Genomic DNA, 18,723 nt, shown 5'->3' on the forward strand with positions numbered 1-18,723 from the left:
TTGCTATAGTACTGCAGGCTATTTCTGCTGCCTGCCGGCTGCCTGCAATTTGGCAATTCAAATCTCATCAGGCTCAAGGTTGACTCAACCTTCCATCCTTCCGAGGTGGGTAAAATGAGGACCCAGATTGTTGGAGAAGGATGTAAAGCACTGTGAAGAAGTATATAAGTGCTATTGCTATTGCTATTTCTGCTCACCATTGGTTATCGGCACAGAGATTGTTCTATTCATGTGCTGTGCTGATCCTGAATGTGTTTAAATCATAATTGGCATGATTCCCTCAACCGGCTAAGCCGTAAGCAATGGCTAGCAAACCACAATGGCCATGCCAAAACCAATCAATCAGCCACATTATGGCTTTTAGACCTAGAGCTAGTCACCACTAGGGAAAATCTGGATCGCCATTATAAACTTGTTTGATCAGAGTCAGAGGCTTGAAACAATTTAAACACAAATAAGTTTTCAGAAATAGCAATAGCACTTAGACTTATATACCGCTTCACAGTCCTTTTACAGCCCTCTCTAAGCGGTTTACAGAGTCAGCTTATTTCCCCCAACAATCTGGGTCCTCATTTTATCCACCTGGGAAGGATGGAAGGCTGAGTCAACTTTGAGCCTGGTGAGATTCAATCTGCCAAACTGCTGGCAGCCGATGATCAGCAGAAGTAGCCTGCAGTACTCCACACTAACCACTGCACCACCACGGCTCTATAAACAGAGGCAAAGCTTTTCTAGTTAACGCTGGGACAGGCCCAGTGTGGGTTCCAGATCCCATTGCAACCGTACCGGGGCCCGGCGTCCTCCACATAAACGCGCACAGCGCACGCATGCATCTTATCATACAATAACACCTCTGCGAGCCTCTGTGATGCTCCAGCTGCTCAAGGGAGCATTGTACAGGTGCTGTGCACGTGGGCGGAAGCGTCGAAGAGTTTAAAGATAGATAAGGAGTACCCTCCAGAGCACCGTACCAGAACAGTATCCGGTGCTCCGGTCAGGCTCCGGTACGCCCGTACCAGGGCGTACAGCCTGCAACCCACCACTGGACAGACCAGTCTAGAGTATAGAAGTAAAACAGAAAGGATTAGTCTTTGGGTGGTTAAAAGCTGGACCAGGCAACAAAAGAAGGCTGTTATCCTGTGGCCAAGGAAATTATATACCCGACTGATGATCATGGCCAAGGATCAAGGTTGACTTCTGAGTCTTTATCTTGACCTGGTATCAGGCCACTGACCGCCTTTCGCATCTGGCTAATGCAGATACTCCAAGGTTTACATTTCCTGCACAAGGAATGTCGCATCATCCACACAGACATCAAACCAGACAACATCTTGCTGTATGTTACCGAAGAAAACCTGCACAACATGGTTTCTTTTCAACACAGCCTGGGCTCAAGCCACAAGCCCAGGGCAGGAGGTATGTTTGGCCTTGGGAAACAAGTGGGAAATGGGGGAGCAATTTGTAAGAAGCGCCTGCTCTTGACCTCTGTAGGGCAGGAGTGTCAAACTTGATTTCATTGAGGGCCACATCAGGGCTGTGTTTGACTTCGGTGGGGAGGGGGCATGGCCAGGTGGGCACGGCCAGCTCGATGTCATTTGTGTCTCAGGTACCTGTGGTGGCTCGGGCGCCACGCCCAGGCTCCATTTTCGCTGGCAGAGGAACCGCGGGCCAGTCCTTCGCTGTTTCCAGGACAGCCCTGCAGGCCAGATCTAAGCACCTGCAGGCTGGATCCGGCCCCAGGCCTTGGGTTTGACACCCCTGCTGTAAGGAATACATCCTAAGCCAACAAGCCTTTAGGCACAGTGAAGCATTTCCACTATAGCAGATGATGGGAGATACAGAGAGGATAACCTTCACCACAGCTCTTATCAACATCTAATGGTGGAATAGAGACCAAAAACCAAGAGACCAGGCATCATTCTGCTCTCAGGCAATCCTACCTATGGCCTTCTGTATTTGGACTGCAGCTCCCATCTTCCCTGATGATTAGCCACGGTAGCACAGTGGTTAGAGTGCAGTACTGCAGGCTACTTCTGCTGACTGCAATTTTGCAGTTCAAATCCCACCAGGCTCAAGGTTGACTCAGCCCTCCATCCTTCCCAGGTGGGTAAAATGAGCAGCCAGATTGTTGGGGGAAAGAGGCTGACTCTGTAAACCGCTTAGACGGGACTGTAGAGCACTGTGAAGCAACATGTAAGTCTAAGTGCTATTGCTATGATTAGCCATGCTACCCAGCCTGGGTCTGATAGGAACTGGAGTCCATATTCAGGAGGAGGGCTCTGGATCTCCAGCCTACTTTTAGGCAGGAAGAACCAGTATCCAGATGCAGAGACATATAGCATTTTTAAATCAGGCTCTGTTCCATGAGTGATTTCACTGGGTGGTCTCGAGGACAGGAAGGCCACCACACTTCAGCTGCAAGAGATCTGAACAATTTCTTTGCTGTGATCTAGTCTAGTGGCTGTCCGGATTTTGCAGCCTAAATTGGGCAGCCTTTGTTTTGAATGATCGCTCATTCCAATCATTAGGTACACCACAGCTCTCACATAGCTACCAACCCCCCCCCCCCCAAGTAGACTGCTTTTCCTTTTACAAACTATGATCACTCCACCAAACAAAAATAAGCAATCATGGCTCAGTGGGATGAACACATCTTTGGCCACCAGAGGCCCCCACTTTGATTTCTGGAATCTCCTAAGTTTCTAAGGGTTCCAAATAGCATCCAAAAGTAAATCAGAGTCCAAGGCAAAGGATTCCTCAAAGTTCCAATTTATTAAGAGAGCCATGTTGGCACATCTGGGAAAACCCGAATCTGAAAGCTTCCTGGTTTTCCCCACCCAGCTGAAAGTTCAAGGTCTTGCCCCCACACCCACAAGTCCATCACAAGGTCCAAGCTCCCACTGCCATGCTGGCAGTTCCACCCATCCAGTTCCGGTCAGGTGCAGAGACAAAGGATGACCTTGGCTTTCTAGAAAGAATGTTGTTATGGCTACATAGCATCTCACTCAGTACAATCCCTCTCCCATTTTCCCACAATAGAAAATGCATAGTAGAATAAAAGAAAGTGTGGCATTTTTTCCACAAGAAAAAGTGGCTGCAAGCCTTACATATTACATTTATGGCACAGATATTGTGTATTTCTCTTTGGCTGAACTCAAGGTGGAATAATGGCTTATGTGGTTCAGAAAGGGGAGGGACGGAGGAAAACAAATCAAGTTTGAAATCTTTTTTTCTACACAGCAAAGTTAAAGGCAGAAAAGCCGGTTCGGGATGGGGACAGTCGGTCCCATGTGAACCTCAGTGGGACCGGGTGCTAAAAAAAGAGTTGGCGATAAGGTGATTGTAGCCATCGCCCTTGATGTTTTGGCCCTTCCCCTGCAGAAGCCCCAAGTACAGATGCAACTGGTGTTGATGCTACTATATAACAACTAGCTGATAACCCGGGTTTGCCCGGGTATTTATTTATAGGGGGGAAATCTCTGAACCAAACGTAATTTCTAGTGTTTTGCTTTTCCCTCTTACCAGAGAGAGCCTTTGTGGAGTACTGTGAAGCCGTTACCATGTCAACTCCACTGCGCTGTACAGTAGAAGCCATTTTACGGCAGTATGGTAGAAGCCATTTTAAGGCACAACAGGCTGTATCTTAACAGAACACACACCCCAAGGGCTGTTAATGGTTTCTTACCCCCACAGTATTTGTTTCCAAAGAGTAAGTCATCTGTGTACTAAGTTTGGTTGAAATTTCTCAAGGCTTTCCAGAGTTATGCTGTAACACACACACACACACACACACACACACAATGTAGAAGATATAAATATGAACTGGGGTTGAATATGCAGCTGGACCTCCAAGAAATATCTTCAGCTGGTTTTGTTTGTGTGGCTTTCTTCTAGATGGCCCAGCAGCTCTTCTGGACTGTGGCAACCTAATGAAAATGGGAGTGAAAATTGCAGACCTGGGAAGTGCATGCTGGATTGTGAGTCTATACCAGCCTCTCCTCTTATGCTAACTTCTTTTCCACACATCTGAAAGTGCAGAACTCTCTGAGTGGATTCACACCTTGTGTTATGGCATGGTGCATTTGATCATGATCTAATAATCCACAAGTGGCTGGATCCACAAAACCCTGTAAGCCAGTGGTGGGATTCTAATTTTTTTTACTCCTGGTTCTGTGGGCGTGGCTCGGTGACCATGGCATAGCTTTGTGGGCATGGCTTAGTGGTCATGGCAGGGGAAGGATACTGCAAAATCCTCCCTCCCTCCCAATCAGTTTGGACTCGGGAGGCAGAGAATAGATGGGAGGGGGGCGCAGTCAAAGATGGTATTTACTGGTTCTCCGAACTACTCAAAATTTCCGCTACTGGTTGTCCAGAACTGGTCAGAACCTGCTGAATACCACCTCTGCTGTAAGCCATAAGGTGTAGTTTACAAGTCACAGTGACTTAGATCCCTGAGATGACTTGGTGACTAGAACCTGTCAGTCCTGGCTACAAACCAGCTTAAAAAAAGAGAGATGGAATGGAATGGAATGAAAAGGAATGGAATGGAATGAAAAGGAATGAAAAGGAATGGAATGGAATGGAATGGGATAGAATAGAATAGAATAGAACAGAACAGAACAGAACAGAACAGAATAGAATAGAATTCTTTATTGGCCAAGTGTGATTGGACACACAAGGAATGTGTCTTCCGTGCATAAGCTTTCATTGTACATAAAAGATATAAGTGATGAATCATGATCACAGTCATCATAAATACATTCATCGAAAATAATAAGATAGAACACTTAGTGATACTCATAGGATACTAAATAAGCAATCAAAATCATAGTAGGAAACTAAATAAAGCAATATAAATCGTAAAGATGCTGAAAAGGTAAAGAGATAATGGTTCTCTAGGGCAAACTTGACAAACTCTTAAGACTTGTGGACTTCAACTCCCAGAATTCCTCACCCAGCCATGCTGGGAGTTGAAGTCCACAAGTCTTAAAGTTGGTAAGGTTGGAGACCCCCTGCTCTAGGATCAGAAATGGCACCTATCCACGGGTAAAGTGCCATCGCATCCCTAGCCTCCTCCAACAGTCCACTTAGGTCCAGCTTCCTACACGGAGCACCCAGGTACCTCTGGAAGTCTTGCCCGCAAAACTCAGCAAAAACCCATTTCCTGCTAATGCCCCTTCTCAGCAATTGATTTTCTGTTCAGCAAGCTTCCTTTCCACATAGGAGTCCCATAAAACCACACACTCCTTAAATATTCACAGGCGTGATCTCCACAAATGTGTATATTAATTTTGTTTCTCAGGATTAAAAAAAGCCAGTAGCTGCAATTTGGGGGCATGCCATTTTTAAAAAATCACAATTATACAGGAAGTCCTCGACTTAGCAACCATTTCTTTTGTGACCATTTGAATTTCCAACAGCACTGAAAAAAGCCACGTTTAGTCCTCTACTTATGACCTTTCCAGCAACTCCACAGCCCTGTGATCTAAATTCGGGCTCTTGGCATGCATTTACCACTGTTGCAGCATCCCAGGGTCATCTGATCACCCTTTGCAACCTGCCCGCTTTCTGACAAGCAAAGTCAATGGGGGGGAAGCCAGATTCACACAACAACTGTGGCAAAAAGGTTGCGAAAATGAATGTGACTCATGTCACATAAAAAAATAATACATTTTTTTGTTCTCAACCTATCAGTAACCAGTGCCACTACAGGTAGCCCTTGGCTTGCAAACAGATCATTTGGTGACTGTTCAAAGTTACAACGGCATAGAAAAATGTGACTTATGATCCTCTTTCACATCTCCAATAGTCACATGATCAAATTCACATGCATGGTATGACAGTTGCAGTGTTCTGGGGCCACGTGATCACTTTTGTGATCTTCTTATAAGCAAAGTCCATATAACCACTGTCCAGGCCTTCCGCACAGCCCTCAAGAACTGGCTAGCCCGTCAGGCCTGGGGATAATCTTATTTTTGCCCCTCCCGAATGCTGAGTGAATGTTGAGTTTTATTGTCTAATTTATTTTGTGCACATTTCTTTTTTGTATTGTCCTACACTCCCCTTCCTTTTTTGATTGTAAGCCGCCTTGAGTCCCCTCAGGGAAAAGGGCGGCCTATAAATAAATCTAACTAACTAAAGTCAATGGGCAAGCCATTGATTCACTTAACAACCATGTTACTAACTTCACAACTACAGCGATTCACTTAACGATGGTGGAAAGACAGGGAGTAAAATGGAGCAAAAAAATCACTTAACAACTGTCTCGCTTAGCAACAGAAATTTTGGGCTCAATTGTAGTCATATGTCAAGGACTACCTGTAGTTGCCCATGCATTTCAGTATTGCTTAGAAGTGCTTAGAAATGAGAGATAAGATAGCCGCTGGATAGCAATAGCAATTAAGACTTATATACCGCTTCACAGTGCTTTTACAGCCCTCTCTAAGCAGTTTACAGAGTCAGCATAATTGCCCCCAACAATCTGGGTCCTCATTTTACCCACCTTGGAAGGATGGAAGGCTGAGTCATCCTTGAGCCAGTTTGGATCGAACTGATGGCAGTGAGCAGAATTAGCCTGCAATGCTGGCTTCTAACCACTGCGCCACCACGAGTAGAATCCTGCCTCCATCTTTAGAAACTTCTATTGCTTACCCTACATGCTTACTCAGAAATAAATCTATTAACTCTGTTAATGGAGGTTTTCAGCCTTAATCGTCTCTTCTCGTAACTAAGAAAATCTGCCTGTCTTCAAACAGATGGTTCCCGAGCTTAGCTCCACAAATACATTTGGTGTTCTTTGAGGTTCTTGCAGGGCAAATAATCCTGTCTAAGCATACCCAGTACTTGGGACGGTTGTGTTACTAGAACAGGGGTGTCAAACTCGTGGCTTCATGTTATCATCACATGACGTATTGCAATCCCCCCCCCTTTTTTTTTTGATAAAACGAGATGAGCGTGGCCAGCGTGTGAGGCATCCGGCCTGCGGGCAGCGGGTTTGACACCCCCTGTACTACAGCCTCACTCAGATCTAAAGGGATGTGTGAGAACCCACCCTCAATATCTCAATTGTTCGGTTTTTTTTTCTGTTCCAGTATAAACCATTCTCCAAAAAGATCCAGACCCAGCCCTACAGAGCTGTGGAGGTTCTCCTTGGATTAGATTACAGCACCCCAGCTGATATTTGGAGCACAGCCTGTTTGGTAGGACCAGACTCCTGGGTAATCTTTGTAGCAGAAACGTGGTGGTGATACCGTCCTGTGGAATTTCAGCCGTCTGTTTAGAGCTGAACCTGGAGGATAAGCAGATTACCAGAGATATAAGACGTTGGTGGCCATCCATGGAATGTCTTCTTTTATTTAGTCTTCTTTTCAATGTTCAGCCAGTCCTTCATTTACAGGCAGTTGCTTGATGCCCTACCCTGGACTTACGAACCAGATCTGAAGTTCTGTAATGGGCAGCTTTGAAAGAACAGATCTCTACCCCCGTTAGCTTCTTCCCAGACCTTGTGACAGTGACATACGGACTTACCTCCAGTCTGTGACATTGATGTATTGCTTGGGCAGGTAATCTAATCTATGAAAAGGACAAGACAGCCCTAGCCTGCTCAACCCTTTGATATGCAGACAGGAGGGTCAGTTTAGAGTTTAAAAAAGAAATGCACTAAAAAGCCTTTTGCTTCCTTCCTGTCCTTGGTGTTCGCGTAATTTCTGGGAAACGCAACTTTCATTCTACCTGTAAACCTTCGCATTACACGAAACCACCGATATGTGTTGCTGGGTATTGTTTCTGTTATTTGAATTGGCTTACAGATGATTTGATTCCAGGCTCGTTCGTCTTGTAGGCTTTTGAACTGGCAACTGGGAAGCATCTTTTCGAACCTCAAGCCGGCCAGTGTTTTTCCAGAGATGAAGGTAGGCCCACATTGTCCGTGCGCAGCCTCTTTTGCGAGCGCCTTCCTCTCACCTAAACCTATATATCTGTCTCTGCTTTCTATGCCTTGCAGATCACGTGGCTCGGATCATTGGACTCCTGGGCAAAATCCCACCCAAAATTGCTTTGCTTTGGCAGCAGACGTCAACTTTCTTCAGCAGGCAAGGTGAGGATGCTGTCCTGATCTCGGCTTCCCAAGAGCACGAGGCAAACTCCTTGTCCCGACAATTAATTAACTGTGAATTCTACTCATTCACATCCAGCAAAGTCTTTCAAGGGAGGATTTACAGTCACAGACCTTATCTGGCTTGGAGAGCTGACAGGCCGATATCTGCAGGAATCTCAGAGAGTCACGAACCAATTAAGCAAACTAATTGTCTCCTGCAAACCCCACTCCCCTTTCGCTCCTCTTTTATTTCCTCTGGGAGGGGCCATTCATCGTCCACCTAAGCCTTACTCCCAAGTGGACTCCTGTTCTTTAGCTGTTCCCTTCGTCTGGCAACTCTGTGCATGTGCACACTGGGAACAGGCTCCAGCTGTTCGTCTGCCTCACTGATGTCTGGCTCGGAAGGCGGCTGATAACTGGCATACGGCTTTGGCCCCATCTCTGCTTCCGACACAGAGACTTCATCAGAGCCTTCCCCAGACTCCAGGATTGGCCCATGTTCCTCCCCAAACTCCTCACTGTCTGAATCTGCTACCAGCTCCACTAGCAGGCCACAACAGATGCCAGGATGAAGACAGGAAGCTGTGATCCCCCCACCGTTCCCCCCTCTCCTGGAATTTCCAAGACGTTCCTTCCGTAAACCCATCCAAATCCAATATTATATTTGGCACGGCTGCTAGTAGTGTAAAACCTGCAAAACCTGGACAACATTTCGGGAACGTCCACCTACCGTATTTTTCGGAGTATAAGATGCACCTTTTTCCTTTAAAAAAGAGGGTGAAAATCTGGGTGCGTCTTATACACTGAATATAGCATTTTTTTTTTGCCTCCTGGAACCCCGCCCCCTTTGCAAAAATGGCTGTGCATAGCCTTTAGGAGGTTTCCAGAGTGCTCCTGGGAGCTGGTGAGGCAAAAATGAGCGAAAACCAGGCTGTTTTTTGCTCATTTTTGCCCCCTCCCAGCCCCCAGGAGCACTCTACAAGCCTCCTAAAGGCTATGCATGCCCTTTTTTGATGAAAAATGGGCCCATTTTCATGAAAAACGGGCCATTTTGGGAGGTCTGCAGAGGTGCAAAAACTTTTTTTTTTTAATTTGCCTCTTCAAAATCTTGGTGCGTCTTATACTCGGTGCGTCTTATACTCCGAAAAATATGGTAACTGCTTCTTCTTCCTCTCCTTTGGCAGGGGCTCTTCTCCGGATGTCCTGGATCTCCTTCTACGACCTCTATCACATCCTCGCCGATAAATACAGCTGGCCAAAGCCTCAGGCCACCCACTTCACCAGTTTCGTGCTGCCCATGCTGGAGTATGCCCCAGAAAGACGGGCACGGGCTGAGAAATGCCTTCAGCACCCCTGGCTCAGCCCCTAGGGCTGCATCTCCCAACTTCCTCTGCCCCTCCGGCAGAGATACAGGCAGTCCTCGACTTACAGCATTCATTCAATGACTGCTCAAAGTCAACAGCACTGAAAAAAAGTGACTTGTGACCATTTTCCCCACTCGTTTGCAGCATCCCCATGGTCACGTGATCAAAATTCACACGCATGGCAACTGACTCATATTTATGATGGTTGCAGTGTCTTGGGGGGGTCACGTAATTACCTTTGGTGACCTTCTGACAAGCAAAGTCAATGGAGAAGCCAGATTCACTTAACAACCGTATTTCTAATTTAACAACTGCGGCCACTTAACAACTGTGGAAAGAAAGGCCAAAAAATGGGGTGAAACTTAACAACTTCCTTGTTTAACAAAGGAAATATGGAGCTCAGTTGTGTTCCTAAGTCGAGGACTACCTGTACGAAAAAAAACAGGCAAATATCCCCTTCAGAATAATTTCTTAGGACCAAACTAGCTATGATATAGCTGTGTGAATTCAGAATTTACCATTTAGAATAAGGTCTACTGCAGCTTTCCAGTAAAAAGAGTTGTTGGAAGGAATGTCCTTCTGGGTTCAGTTCCAAGTGGGGGAAAAGACACTGGAAACATGGAGGCTGCTTGGAAAGATGGTTTAATGGTGGATTTGATTACATTGCTTGAGCTCCTGAGCAGAAAGGAGGGATTACATGCTTCCAGAATGTTGGGTGAAGAAGAAAAAGGGCAGAGACACTGAAAGTTCCTGGCTTTATGCCCTCTCTGCCCTTTGATCTTGATCTTATATTCTGATTGGTTGTCAGGCTCTCATGGGGGCCATGCAGGGACAACTCTCTAGGCTGTGTTTTGAGTCCAAGTTTGGTTGAGCACTGCTTCTTCCCAGGTGCCCTATGGTGAGATGGGTAAAGGGCTAATACTATCATGCCTTAATCCCATCACCCTGAAGCTGAAGGAGGAGATCTTTGTTATGTAGAATAGACTGGCTCAGGCCTTTTAATGCCCCATTGACAAAGGTGGGGGCTATTAAGAGTGAGTCTGTTTCCTGCCTAAAAATATGTTTCTCCATTTCTTATCCAGGGAAATATAATATTCTGCCAAGATATTTCATTTTTCTAGGAGAGTAGTGGGTTTTAACTTCCTACAGAGTAAAGCTACTCATTCATGTTGTGGGGGTGTTTCTCTATTTCGATAGCTTCCATAATTATTCTCTAGTTGAAGTGTTCGGTTTTACTGATTAACCTGGTTCCTTCAAAATTAATTTCATGTCCTGTAGCTTTAAGGTGCTGGAAAAGGGAGGAAGTTTTTTCTTTTTTTCTTACTGCATTCTTGTGTTCTGTGATGCGTGCATTTATTCTCCTGTTTGTTTGTCCTATGTATGTTGCAGGGCAGATTTTGCATGGTATTTCGTAGACTCCTTGGTTTTCTAACTGGATTTTGTCTTTGGGGTTTCTTAAGATGTTGGCTATTTTTGGTCAGTGTTGAAGGCTGTCTTGATATTGTGTTTGTGGAGAATTTTGCTGATTTTATCTGTGGTGCCTTTGATGAGGAGCGCAATGCCATTGTCCTGTTCTGTGTCTTGGTTTTTTGGGGGAGTCTCCCTTTGGATTAGATTGGTAATTGTTTTTCTTTGGAATCCATTGGAGATTAATACGTTTGTGAGAGTGTGTAATTCAGTTTTCAGGTGGTCTTAGTCGGCTAGGCGTTTGTTTCTGGAAATGATTGTCTTGGCTACAGAGTTGATTTGTGCAGGGTGGTGATGGGATTGTGCATTTAAGTAGCGGTTGGTGTGTTTTTTTTCTGGTAGATGCTGTGGTAGATATGTTGATGACACTTTCTATAAATAAATTTATCTACATCTATCTACATCTACATTTCGTGATTTGGCCACATGGGGAAGAAAAACTGGAAACTTCCTTACACATCTCAACAGCTACACCCCAAAATACAATTCACCATGGAAATAAAAGCAAACAAACCACTTCCCTTTCTGGATGTCCTAATCTACAAAAAACCCAATGGCTCCCTAGGACATCTGGAAACCAGCCCTAGTCAACAAACAAGCCCCACCCACCACCAGGGTGTTACAACACGAAACAACAATAGACACACAGCCAGCACCAATCAGCACCAACCTACCAATCATGATACAACCACACAACCAATCATTCCACTTACTGAAACAAAGCCAGCACTCCACTCCCTCCCCACAAGATTTATAGAAAGACTCAGCTCCGATCACACTTTAAGCCCAAAACCCATTCTGAAGATGGCGAGTGAGACCTCGCTGAAACGTTGCCAAAATAATCTCAATCTTACACGGGAAAAGACCCGAATACAACAAGACCAAGCGCTTTCTTTGAAACCAAAACAGGTTTGGAAAGGAAGGAAAAGATTGGGTGGTTTCAGATAGAGGAATTTTAATGATATCAGTCACAATCAAGCCCTTTTAGTATTTCTTCCGCAACGTCTTTGTCTTGGGAAGAAAGATGACAAAAGCCGTAGGGACAACAAGGCAGGTTTACAAAGAGGATACATTCTGTAAAAATCTACGACTGAGCCAACCACAAAGTTATTTTTTCTTAAAAAAGGAGGAAGGGAAATAATTAAATTGCTCTTTCTCACTTTCCATGTTTCTTGATCTGCCCTGAGTTCCTCAAGGTTGTAATATACATAATGAAACACGTCATTAACCATGCCTACAAACTGAAATATCATTTCTAGTTTGATTTTTTTTTATAATTGGGATGGAGCGGAGACCAACCACATTATGGTTCAGTAATCTCAGACAACCATTGCTGGCGTGAGGAGCTTTCCTTTGTGGGTTAGTTCAGTGTTCAACTGTTCTGTCACAAAGAAGAGGGAGCCAACCTATTTTGCAAAGCACCTGAGGGCAGGACAAGAAGTAACAGATGGAAAGTTTTCAAAGAGAGATCCAACCTAGAATTAAATAGAAGTTTCCTGATAGTTAAAACAATCAACCAGCTGAACGACTTGCCTCCAGAGGTTGTGGGTGCTGCAACACTGGAGGTTTTTAAGAAGAGAGTGGAGAACAATTTGTCTGAAATGATAAAGGGTTTCCTGCTTGGGCAGGGGGTTGGACTAGAAGGCCTCCAAGTTCCCTTCCAACTCGGTTATTCTATACTAGCTGATAACCCGGAGTTGCCTGGGTATTTATTTACCCGAATCCTGCATTAGACAGGATTTCTAATGTTGGAATTTCCCCCTTACCAGAGGGAGCCCCCTTGTGGAGTACTGTGAAGCCATTACCATGGCAAGTCCACTGTGCTGTACAGTAGAAGCCATTTTACGGCACAACAGGCTGTATCTTAACAGAACACACACACACACTGAGGGGTTTTAGGGGTATCTTACACCCCACAGTATTTGTTTCCAGAGGGTAAGTCATCTGTGTACCAAGTTTGGTTGAAATTGCTCAAGGCGTTCTAGAGTTATGCTGGAACACACACACACACACACACACACACACACACACACACACACAGACACACACAGACACACACACACACAGACAGACAGATAGATACATAGATAGAAGATAGATTCTGATGGCTGGGAAGATTTTGTTTTTAATGGCATTTCAGTGAATCTGCTTTGTACACAAAAGCCTTATGTATAAAACTTACAAAAACGCCCCCATGCTATGATACTTAAGAAAGAGGCTCTATAAAAGTTATACAGGTAGTCCGCAATTTATGACTTGGTTCCCCCTGTGGTCTCATGACCACATTTCGGGCACTCAGCAACCAGCCCATATCTACAACTGTTTGCAGCATCCCGAAGTCATGTGATTCAGGGATGGGTTGCTGCTGGCGTTACTGCCGGTTTGCAACCCATCTGCAACATGTGCGTGCATTCTCCAATGTAACTTGTTCTGTGCGCATGCGCAGTCACCAAAATCCAAAATGGCAGCGTCCAAGCGGCAGCGAGGAAACTGGTTCGGGGGCGTGGCAGGCCTGGGTCGCTGCCGGTTCTGCGACCCAGACCTGAATTCCAATACCGGTTCAGCCGAACCGGGTCAAACCGGCAGCAACCCACCTGTGATGTGATTGCGATTTACAGCAATTAAACTGGTGTTTACTTAAAGTTTCTGGCTAAAAAAAAAAGTCCCATAACCAACAAGGGTTTCACTTTGCTTAATGACCATGATTTTATTTTAAAAATTGTAAAATCGAGTGTGGTCACATGGCGATTCGCTTAACAACTGCCATAACGATCATTGAGACCGCAATTATGTAAGTCATAAGTCAAGGACTACCTGTATCTATCCCCCCCCTTCTATCTTATATTGTAGGAGGAGAACCCATAATGTCAAAAAAATAGAAATCTTATAGCATCCTTTCCCGACTAATCAATCTTATTAAAAGGCCTGAACTGTTCTGAGCTTCACTGTACTTCATCTGATGCGTAGAGTGGCTAGACTCCTGTGGGATTTCAATTGGGATAACTGTGATGGCGCAGTGGTTAGAACGCAGTATTACAGGCTAACTCACTGCTCACTGCCAGCAGTTCGATCCTGACCGGTTCAAGGTTGACTCAGCCTTCCATCCTTCCGAGGTCGGTAAAATGAGGACCCAGATTGTTGGGGGTGGGGTGGGGAGAATGCTGATTCTGTAAAACCACGTAGAGAGGGCTGTAAAGCACTATGTAGCGGTATATAAGTCTAAGTGATATTGCTCTATAGGTCTAAATGCTATTTCTATAACGAGATGAGATGGGAAAATAGATTAGAGGTGCAGGTTTCATGAGAAATAGATTAGTTATACACCTTTATCGATTCCCCCTTGTAGTTGTTGAAAAGCCATTGTGTTGTGTTGGTAAGCATTTTTCTGTTCCTGTTAATTTTGCATGTTTCCTAGAATTTCTGATATCTCCATCTGTACTGATTTAACATGCTGGTTTCAATTATGTGGAAAAAAAATAGCCTTATTAAAGATCAATGACACATAATGTGAATCCAACATAACGACTAATGGAAAGGGATGTAACAATTACTAACCTTACTGTGATCACCCTTACGTTTCTCTGAACCCAAATTCCATTTCTGCCATTTTCCTCTGCAACATTCAGAGCATTTTATGCCCCTTCCTTTAAATATTTTTCTACATTTTTGTCTACATCCCTATCTCACAGGAACTCCTCTTTCTTTCCATGCAAGCCCCATATCACAATCACATGGAGATGTGTTAAAATACTCCTCAGTCTGATTGTGATATAGTTCAAAATATACTTGTTTGTCCATCGTAATGCAAGATATGGCCTGTCGTCAACTTACAATCGTTCATTTAGTGCCCATTCAAAGTTACAACGGGAAGTGAAAAAAGTGGCTCATGGCCGTTTTTCACACTTACGACCATTGCAAAATCTCCATGGTCCAAATTTAGATTCTTGGCAACTGGATCATATTTATGACTGTTGCAATGTCCTGGGCTCATGGGATCATATTTTGCAATATTCTGACGAGCAAAGCTAAGCGGGAAGCCAGATTCGCTTAACAACTGGGTTACTAATTTAACAATTGCAGTGATTCACTTAACAACTGTGGCAAGAAAGGTTGTAAAATGGGGAAGTATACACTAATGCAGTGGTGGGATTCAAAATGTTTTACTACCGGTTCTGTGGGTGTGACTTGGTGGGTGTGGCATGGCTTGGTGGGCGTGGCAGGGGAAGGTTACTGCAAAATCCCCATTCCCTCCTGATCAGCTGGGACTCAGGAGGCAGAGAATAGATAGGGCGGGGCCAGTCAGAGGTGGTATTTACTGGTTCTCCACTACTCAAAATTTCCGCTACCGGTTGTCTCGAACTGGTCAGAATCTGCTGAATATCACCTCTGCACTAATGATCCACAAACATACATTTCAGGCCGAGGTAGCACAGTGGTTAAATGCAGCACTGCAGGCTACTTCAGCTGACTGCAGTTCTGCAGTTCGGCTGTTCAAATCTCACCGGCTCAGGGTTGACTCAGCCTTCCATCCTTCCGAGGTGGGTAAAATGAGGACCCGGATTGTTGTTGGGGGCAATATGCTGACTCTGTAAACCCCTTAGAGAGGGCTGAAAGCCCTATGAAGCGGTATATAAGTCTAACTGCTATTGCTATTGCTATAGTTGTGGTCATACATCGAGCACTACGTGTATATACTAGTGACCCCCTAACTCACAGAAGTGAGAAACAGGTTGGTGATCTTTTTATTATAAGAACCAAGGGAAGAAGAACATGTGGGCAACAAAAGATGACAACTCTTGAAGCAAAGGAATCATAATTAAGTTGCACACAAAGGAGTCTTTGCCAAAGTTCTTGAACTATAAAGAATTACACGGGGAAAGATATCACTCTGTAATTAAGGATCCATGTTCTTGATCTCAGTTTGGCTGCTTCTTTCCTCCTTCTAAGACTTTCCCATAGCTTTGGCATCTTTCCTTTCCGATTCCCCCCCCCCCCCAACAGCGTGCATGTTGCATACGTGACAACATGCATACATACATTTTTTTCCTATCCCAGCCCGACCTACTTTCCAATCCCCCTGAAGGGATTCATATTGCAGGAACCTTCCTGTTCTGTCTGGCCCCAGGCTGTTTTCAACCGGCAACTGGTTGCGAGGTCATCAGAAGTGCAGTTCTGGCATTCCGAGTCTGAAATGAGAAGTGACAGGATTCACTGGAGAACTCATCCCTTTTATCCATTGGAGCAGTTGCAAGAGATCTACTACTTGATGCTGAAGTAAAATGCATGGCAGACATGGTCATTCCTTTCAGAATGAGCTGCAGTATTCACGCAGGGCTCTAAGGTTGAGCCAGACCAGGTTAGCGCTTTGCAAGAAATCATAGCTTAACCATGGTTTTACACTGGTTAACTGCAAATTGTGAACTCCTTCATTTGAGGCAACGCACCCTGGGTTACGAAATTTGCATTTGACATTAAGCCAGATTTCACATGGTTTAGCGTGGGGCCGAACCCTGAATCCACTGGATGTGTTCATAATGACATGTTGGTAGCCAAACAAAATAAATTATAATAAGACAAGATTCATTGGGGATTAGAGCTAGAAAAATTTCCTGACAGCGAGAACAATTAATCAATGGAACGACTTATCTCCAGAAGTTGTGTGAGCTCCAAATACTTGACGTTTGAAAGAAGAGTTTGGACAACCAGTTGTCTGAAATGGTATAGGGATTCCTGCCTGGATAGGGGGTTGGACTAGAAGACCTCCGAGGTCCCTTCCAATGCTGTTATTCTGCCATTCTTTCATATAAAGACGGATTTAATTATTTGGAGTTTCTTAATTTTGAAGAAAATATTAAAAAGTCTGCAATTACACAAGAGTTTCCACCACAGACTAAATCTGGGTTACAAAAATACAATTACTATGTTCTCCATCAGATTATGAATTATCTTAACCATCAAACAAGGGTCACCAACCTTTCGGACCTCAGGGACCACTAAATTCATAATTTAAATTCTTGTGGACCACTAATATCTGCCTAATGACTGGCTGGGTGGGCGTGGCTAGGTGGTCATGTGACTGGATGGGTGTGGCCAACTTGATGTCACTCACGTTGAAGGGCATCTCGCCTGTCTCTACTCACCCCTCCCATCCCAGCTACTCCTCGCCTGTCCCCCCAAGACAGGATCACATGCCTTGAAGATGCTGGGTGAAGAAGAAAAAAGGGAAGAGATGCTGAGAGTGCCTGAGTTTTATATCCTCTCTGGGCTTTTGAATTTGAGCTTGTAATTCTGATTGGTTGTCAGACACCCATGGAGGCCATGCAGGGGCAACTCTGTAGGCTGTGAGTCCACGTTTGGTTCAGCATTGCTTCTTCCCAGGTGCCCTGTGGTGAGATGGGTAAAGGGCTAATACTATCAGGCCTGAATCCCATCACCCTGGAACTGAAGGGGGAGATCTTTGTTATGTAGAATAGACTGGCCCAAGCTTTTTTAGTGGCCCCTTGACAAAGGTGGGGGCTATTAAGAGTGAGTCTGCTTCCTGCCTAAAAAGATGTTTCTCCATTTCTTATCCAGGGAAATATAATATTCTGCCTTTTCAATCTTTCCCAGGATATTTCATTTTTCCAGGAGAGGGGTGGGTTTCAACTTCCTACAGGAGGTTGAACTTCAAATTACCCAACCCCATTTTAGCTTAGACTATTGTGTTAACCCACCCATGATGTGCCTCTCCTGGAATTACTACAGAACAATCTTGCCCTGCTCATGCCTCTAAGGGAGGTTGTGAATACCGAAAAACATAGTTTCAACAATGCACCCATTGTAAATCTACTTTCGGCCCCCATTTTAGCCTTGCTTCACCCCAGGGAACCGAGGGCTGGTGCAACCAGTTTTTCCTATTTTCAGCCGAAGCCAGGTATGCAAGTTAATTGTCTGGCCATGTGACAACCACACTCCCCCCTCTGTGCAATGTTTCCCATTCAAAGGCAGACGAACAAAGCAACAGGAAACAACACAAAATAAAAACAGCTGAAGCGTTAATAATGAACCAGACCATGTTTAATTACTGCTGTTTTTGATTTGCTTAAGATCAAGAATTATTAGGATTAACCTAGAAGCCCACAAAATACTTACACTTATGTCATTTTTCTTAATCAAACATAAATACAAGTCCAGGCTCATAATGCAGGTAGTCCCTGACTTACGACCATCATTGAACCCAAAATTTCTGACACTAAGCAACACATTTAAGTTATGTCCCATTTTATGACTTTTCTTGCTGCCTTTGTTAAGTGAATCGCTGCAGTTGTTAAGTTAGTAACATGGTTGTTAAGTGAATTTGGTTTCCCCCATGGACTTTGCTTGTCAGAAGGTTGCGAAAGTGGATGACATGGCCCCGGGACATTGCAACCTTCATAAGGTTTGAAGGTTTATTTTATTTATATGCTGCCCTATTCCTTGAGGGACTCAGGGCGGCTCACAAACCCAAGGGGGGGGGAGGTAAACACGAAGAAACTACAACAGAAAAGGTACAGGGGAATTTAAAAGACAATCAACAGTCACACGATTCGAGAGGGGAAGGGAACTCATCAACCCCAGGCCTGCCGACACAGCCAGGTTTTAACGGCTTTTCGGAAAGCCTGGGGAGAGGTGAGGGTCCGAATCTCTGCGGGGAGTTCGTTCCAAAGGGCCGGAGCAGCCACAGAGTCCCCCGGGTAGTAGCCAGATGACATTGGCCAGTAGATGGAACCCGGAGGAGGCCTAATCTGTGTGATCTAATGGGCCTTTGGGAGGTAATTG

At 44.8% G+C, this 18,723-nt stretch overlaps 1 protein-coding gene across 1 annotated transcript in view; it reads left to right on the top strand.

Annotated features, from left to right (window-relative positions):
* LOC148047917 (SRSF protein kinase 3-like) overlaps positions 1–12,948 on the top strand; it is a 32,337-nt gene extending 19,389 nt beyond the window's left edge. The window contains exons 7-12 of the mRNA XM_087708668.1: positions 1,260–1,416; positions 3,895–3,977; positions 7,092–7,199; positions 7,841–7,910; positions 8,003–8,095; positions 9,280–12,948. Of these exons, the coding sequence (XP_087564794.1) occupies positions 1,260–1,416; positions 3,895–3,977; positions 7,092–7,199; positions 7,841–7,910; positions 8,003–8,095; positions 9,280–9,464 (696 nt within the window). The 3' untranslated portion in view covers positions 9,465–12,948. The remainder of the gene's footprint in view (positions 1–1,259; positions 1,417–3,894; positions 3,978–7,091; positions 7,200–7,840; positions 7,911–8,002; positions 8,096–9,279) is intronic.
* Positions 12,949–18,723: the final 5,775 nt, after the last annotated feature.

The sequence above is a fragment of the Thamnophis sirtalis genome, unplaced genomic scaffold (genome assembly GCF_051295495.1).
Source record: "Thamnophis sirtalis isolate CommonGarterSnake01/CBP01778 unplaced genomic scaffold, rThaSir2_p1.2 scaffold_3, whole genome shotgun sequence".
Taxonomy (NCBI): domain Eukaryota; kingdom Metazoa; phylum Chordata; class Lepidosauria; order Squamata; family Natricidae; genus Thamnophis; species Thamnophis sirtalis.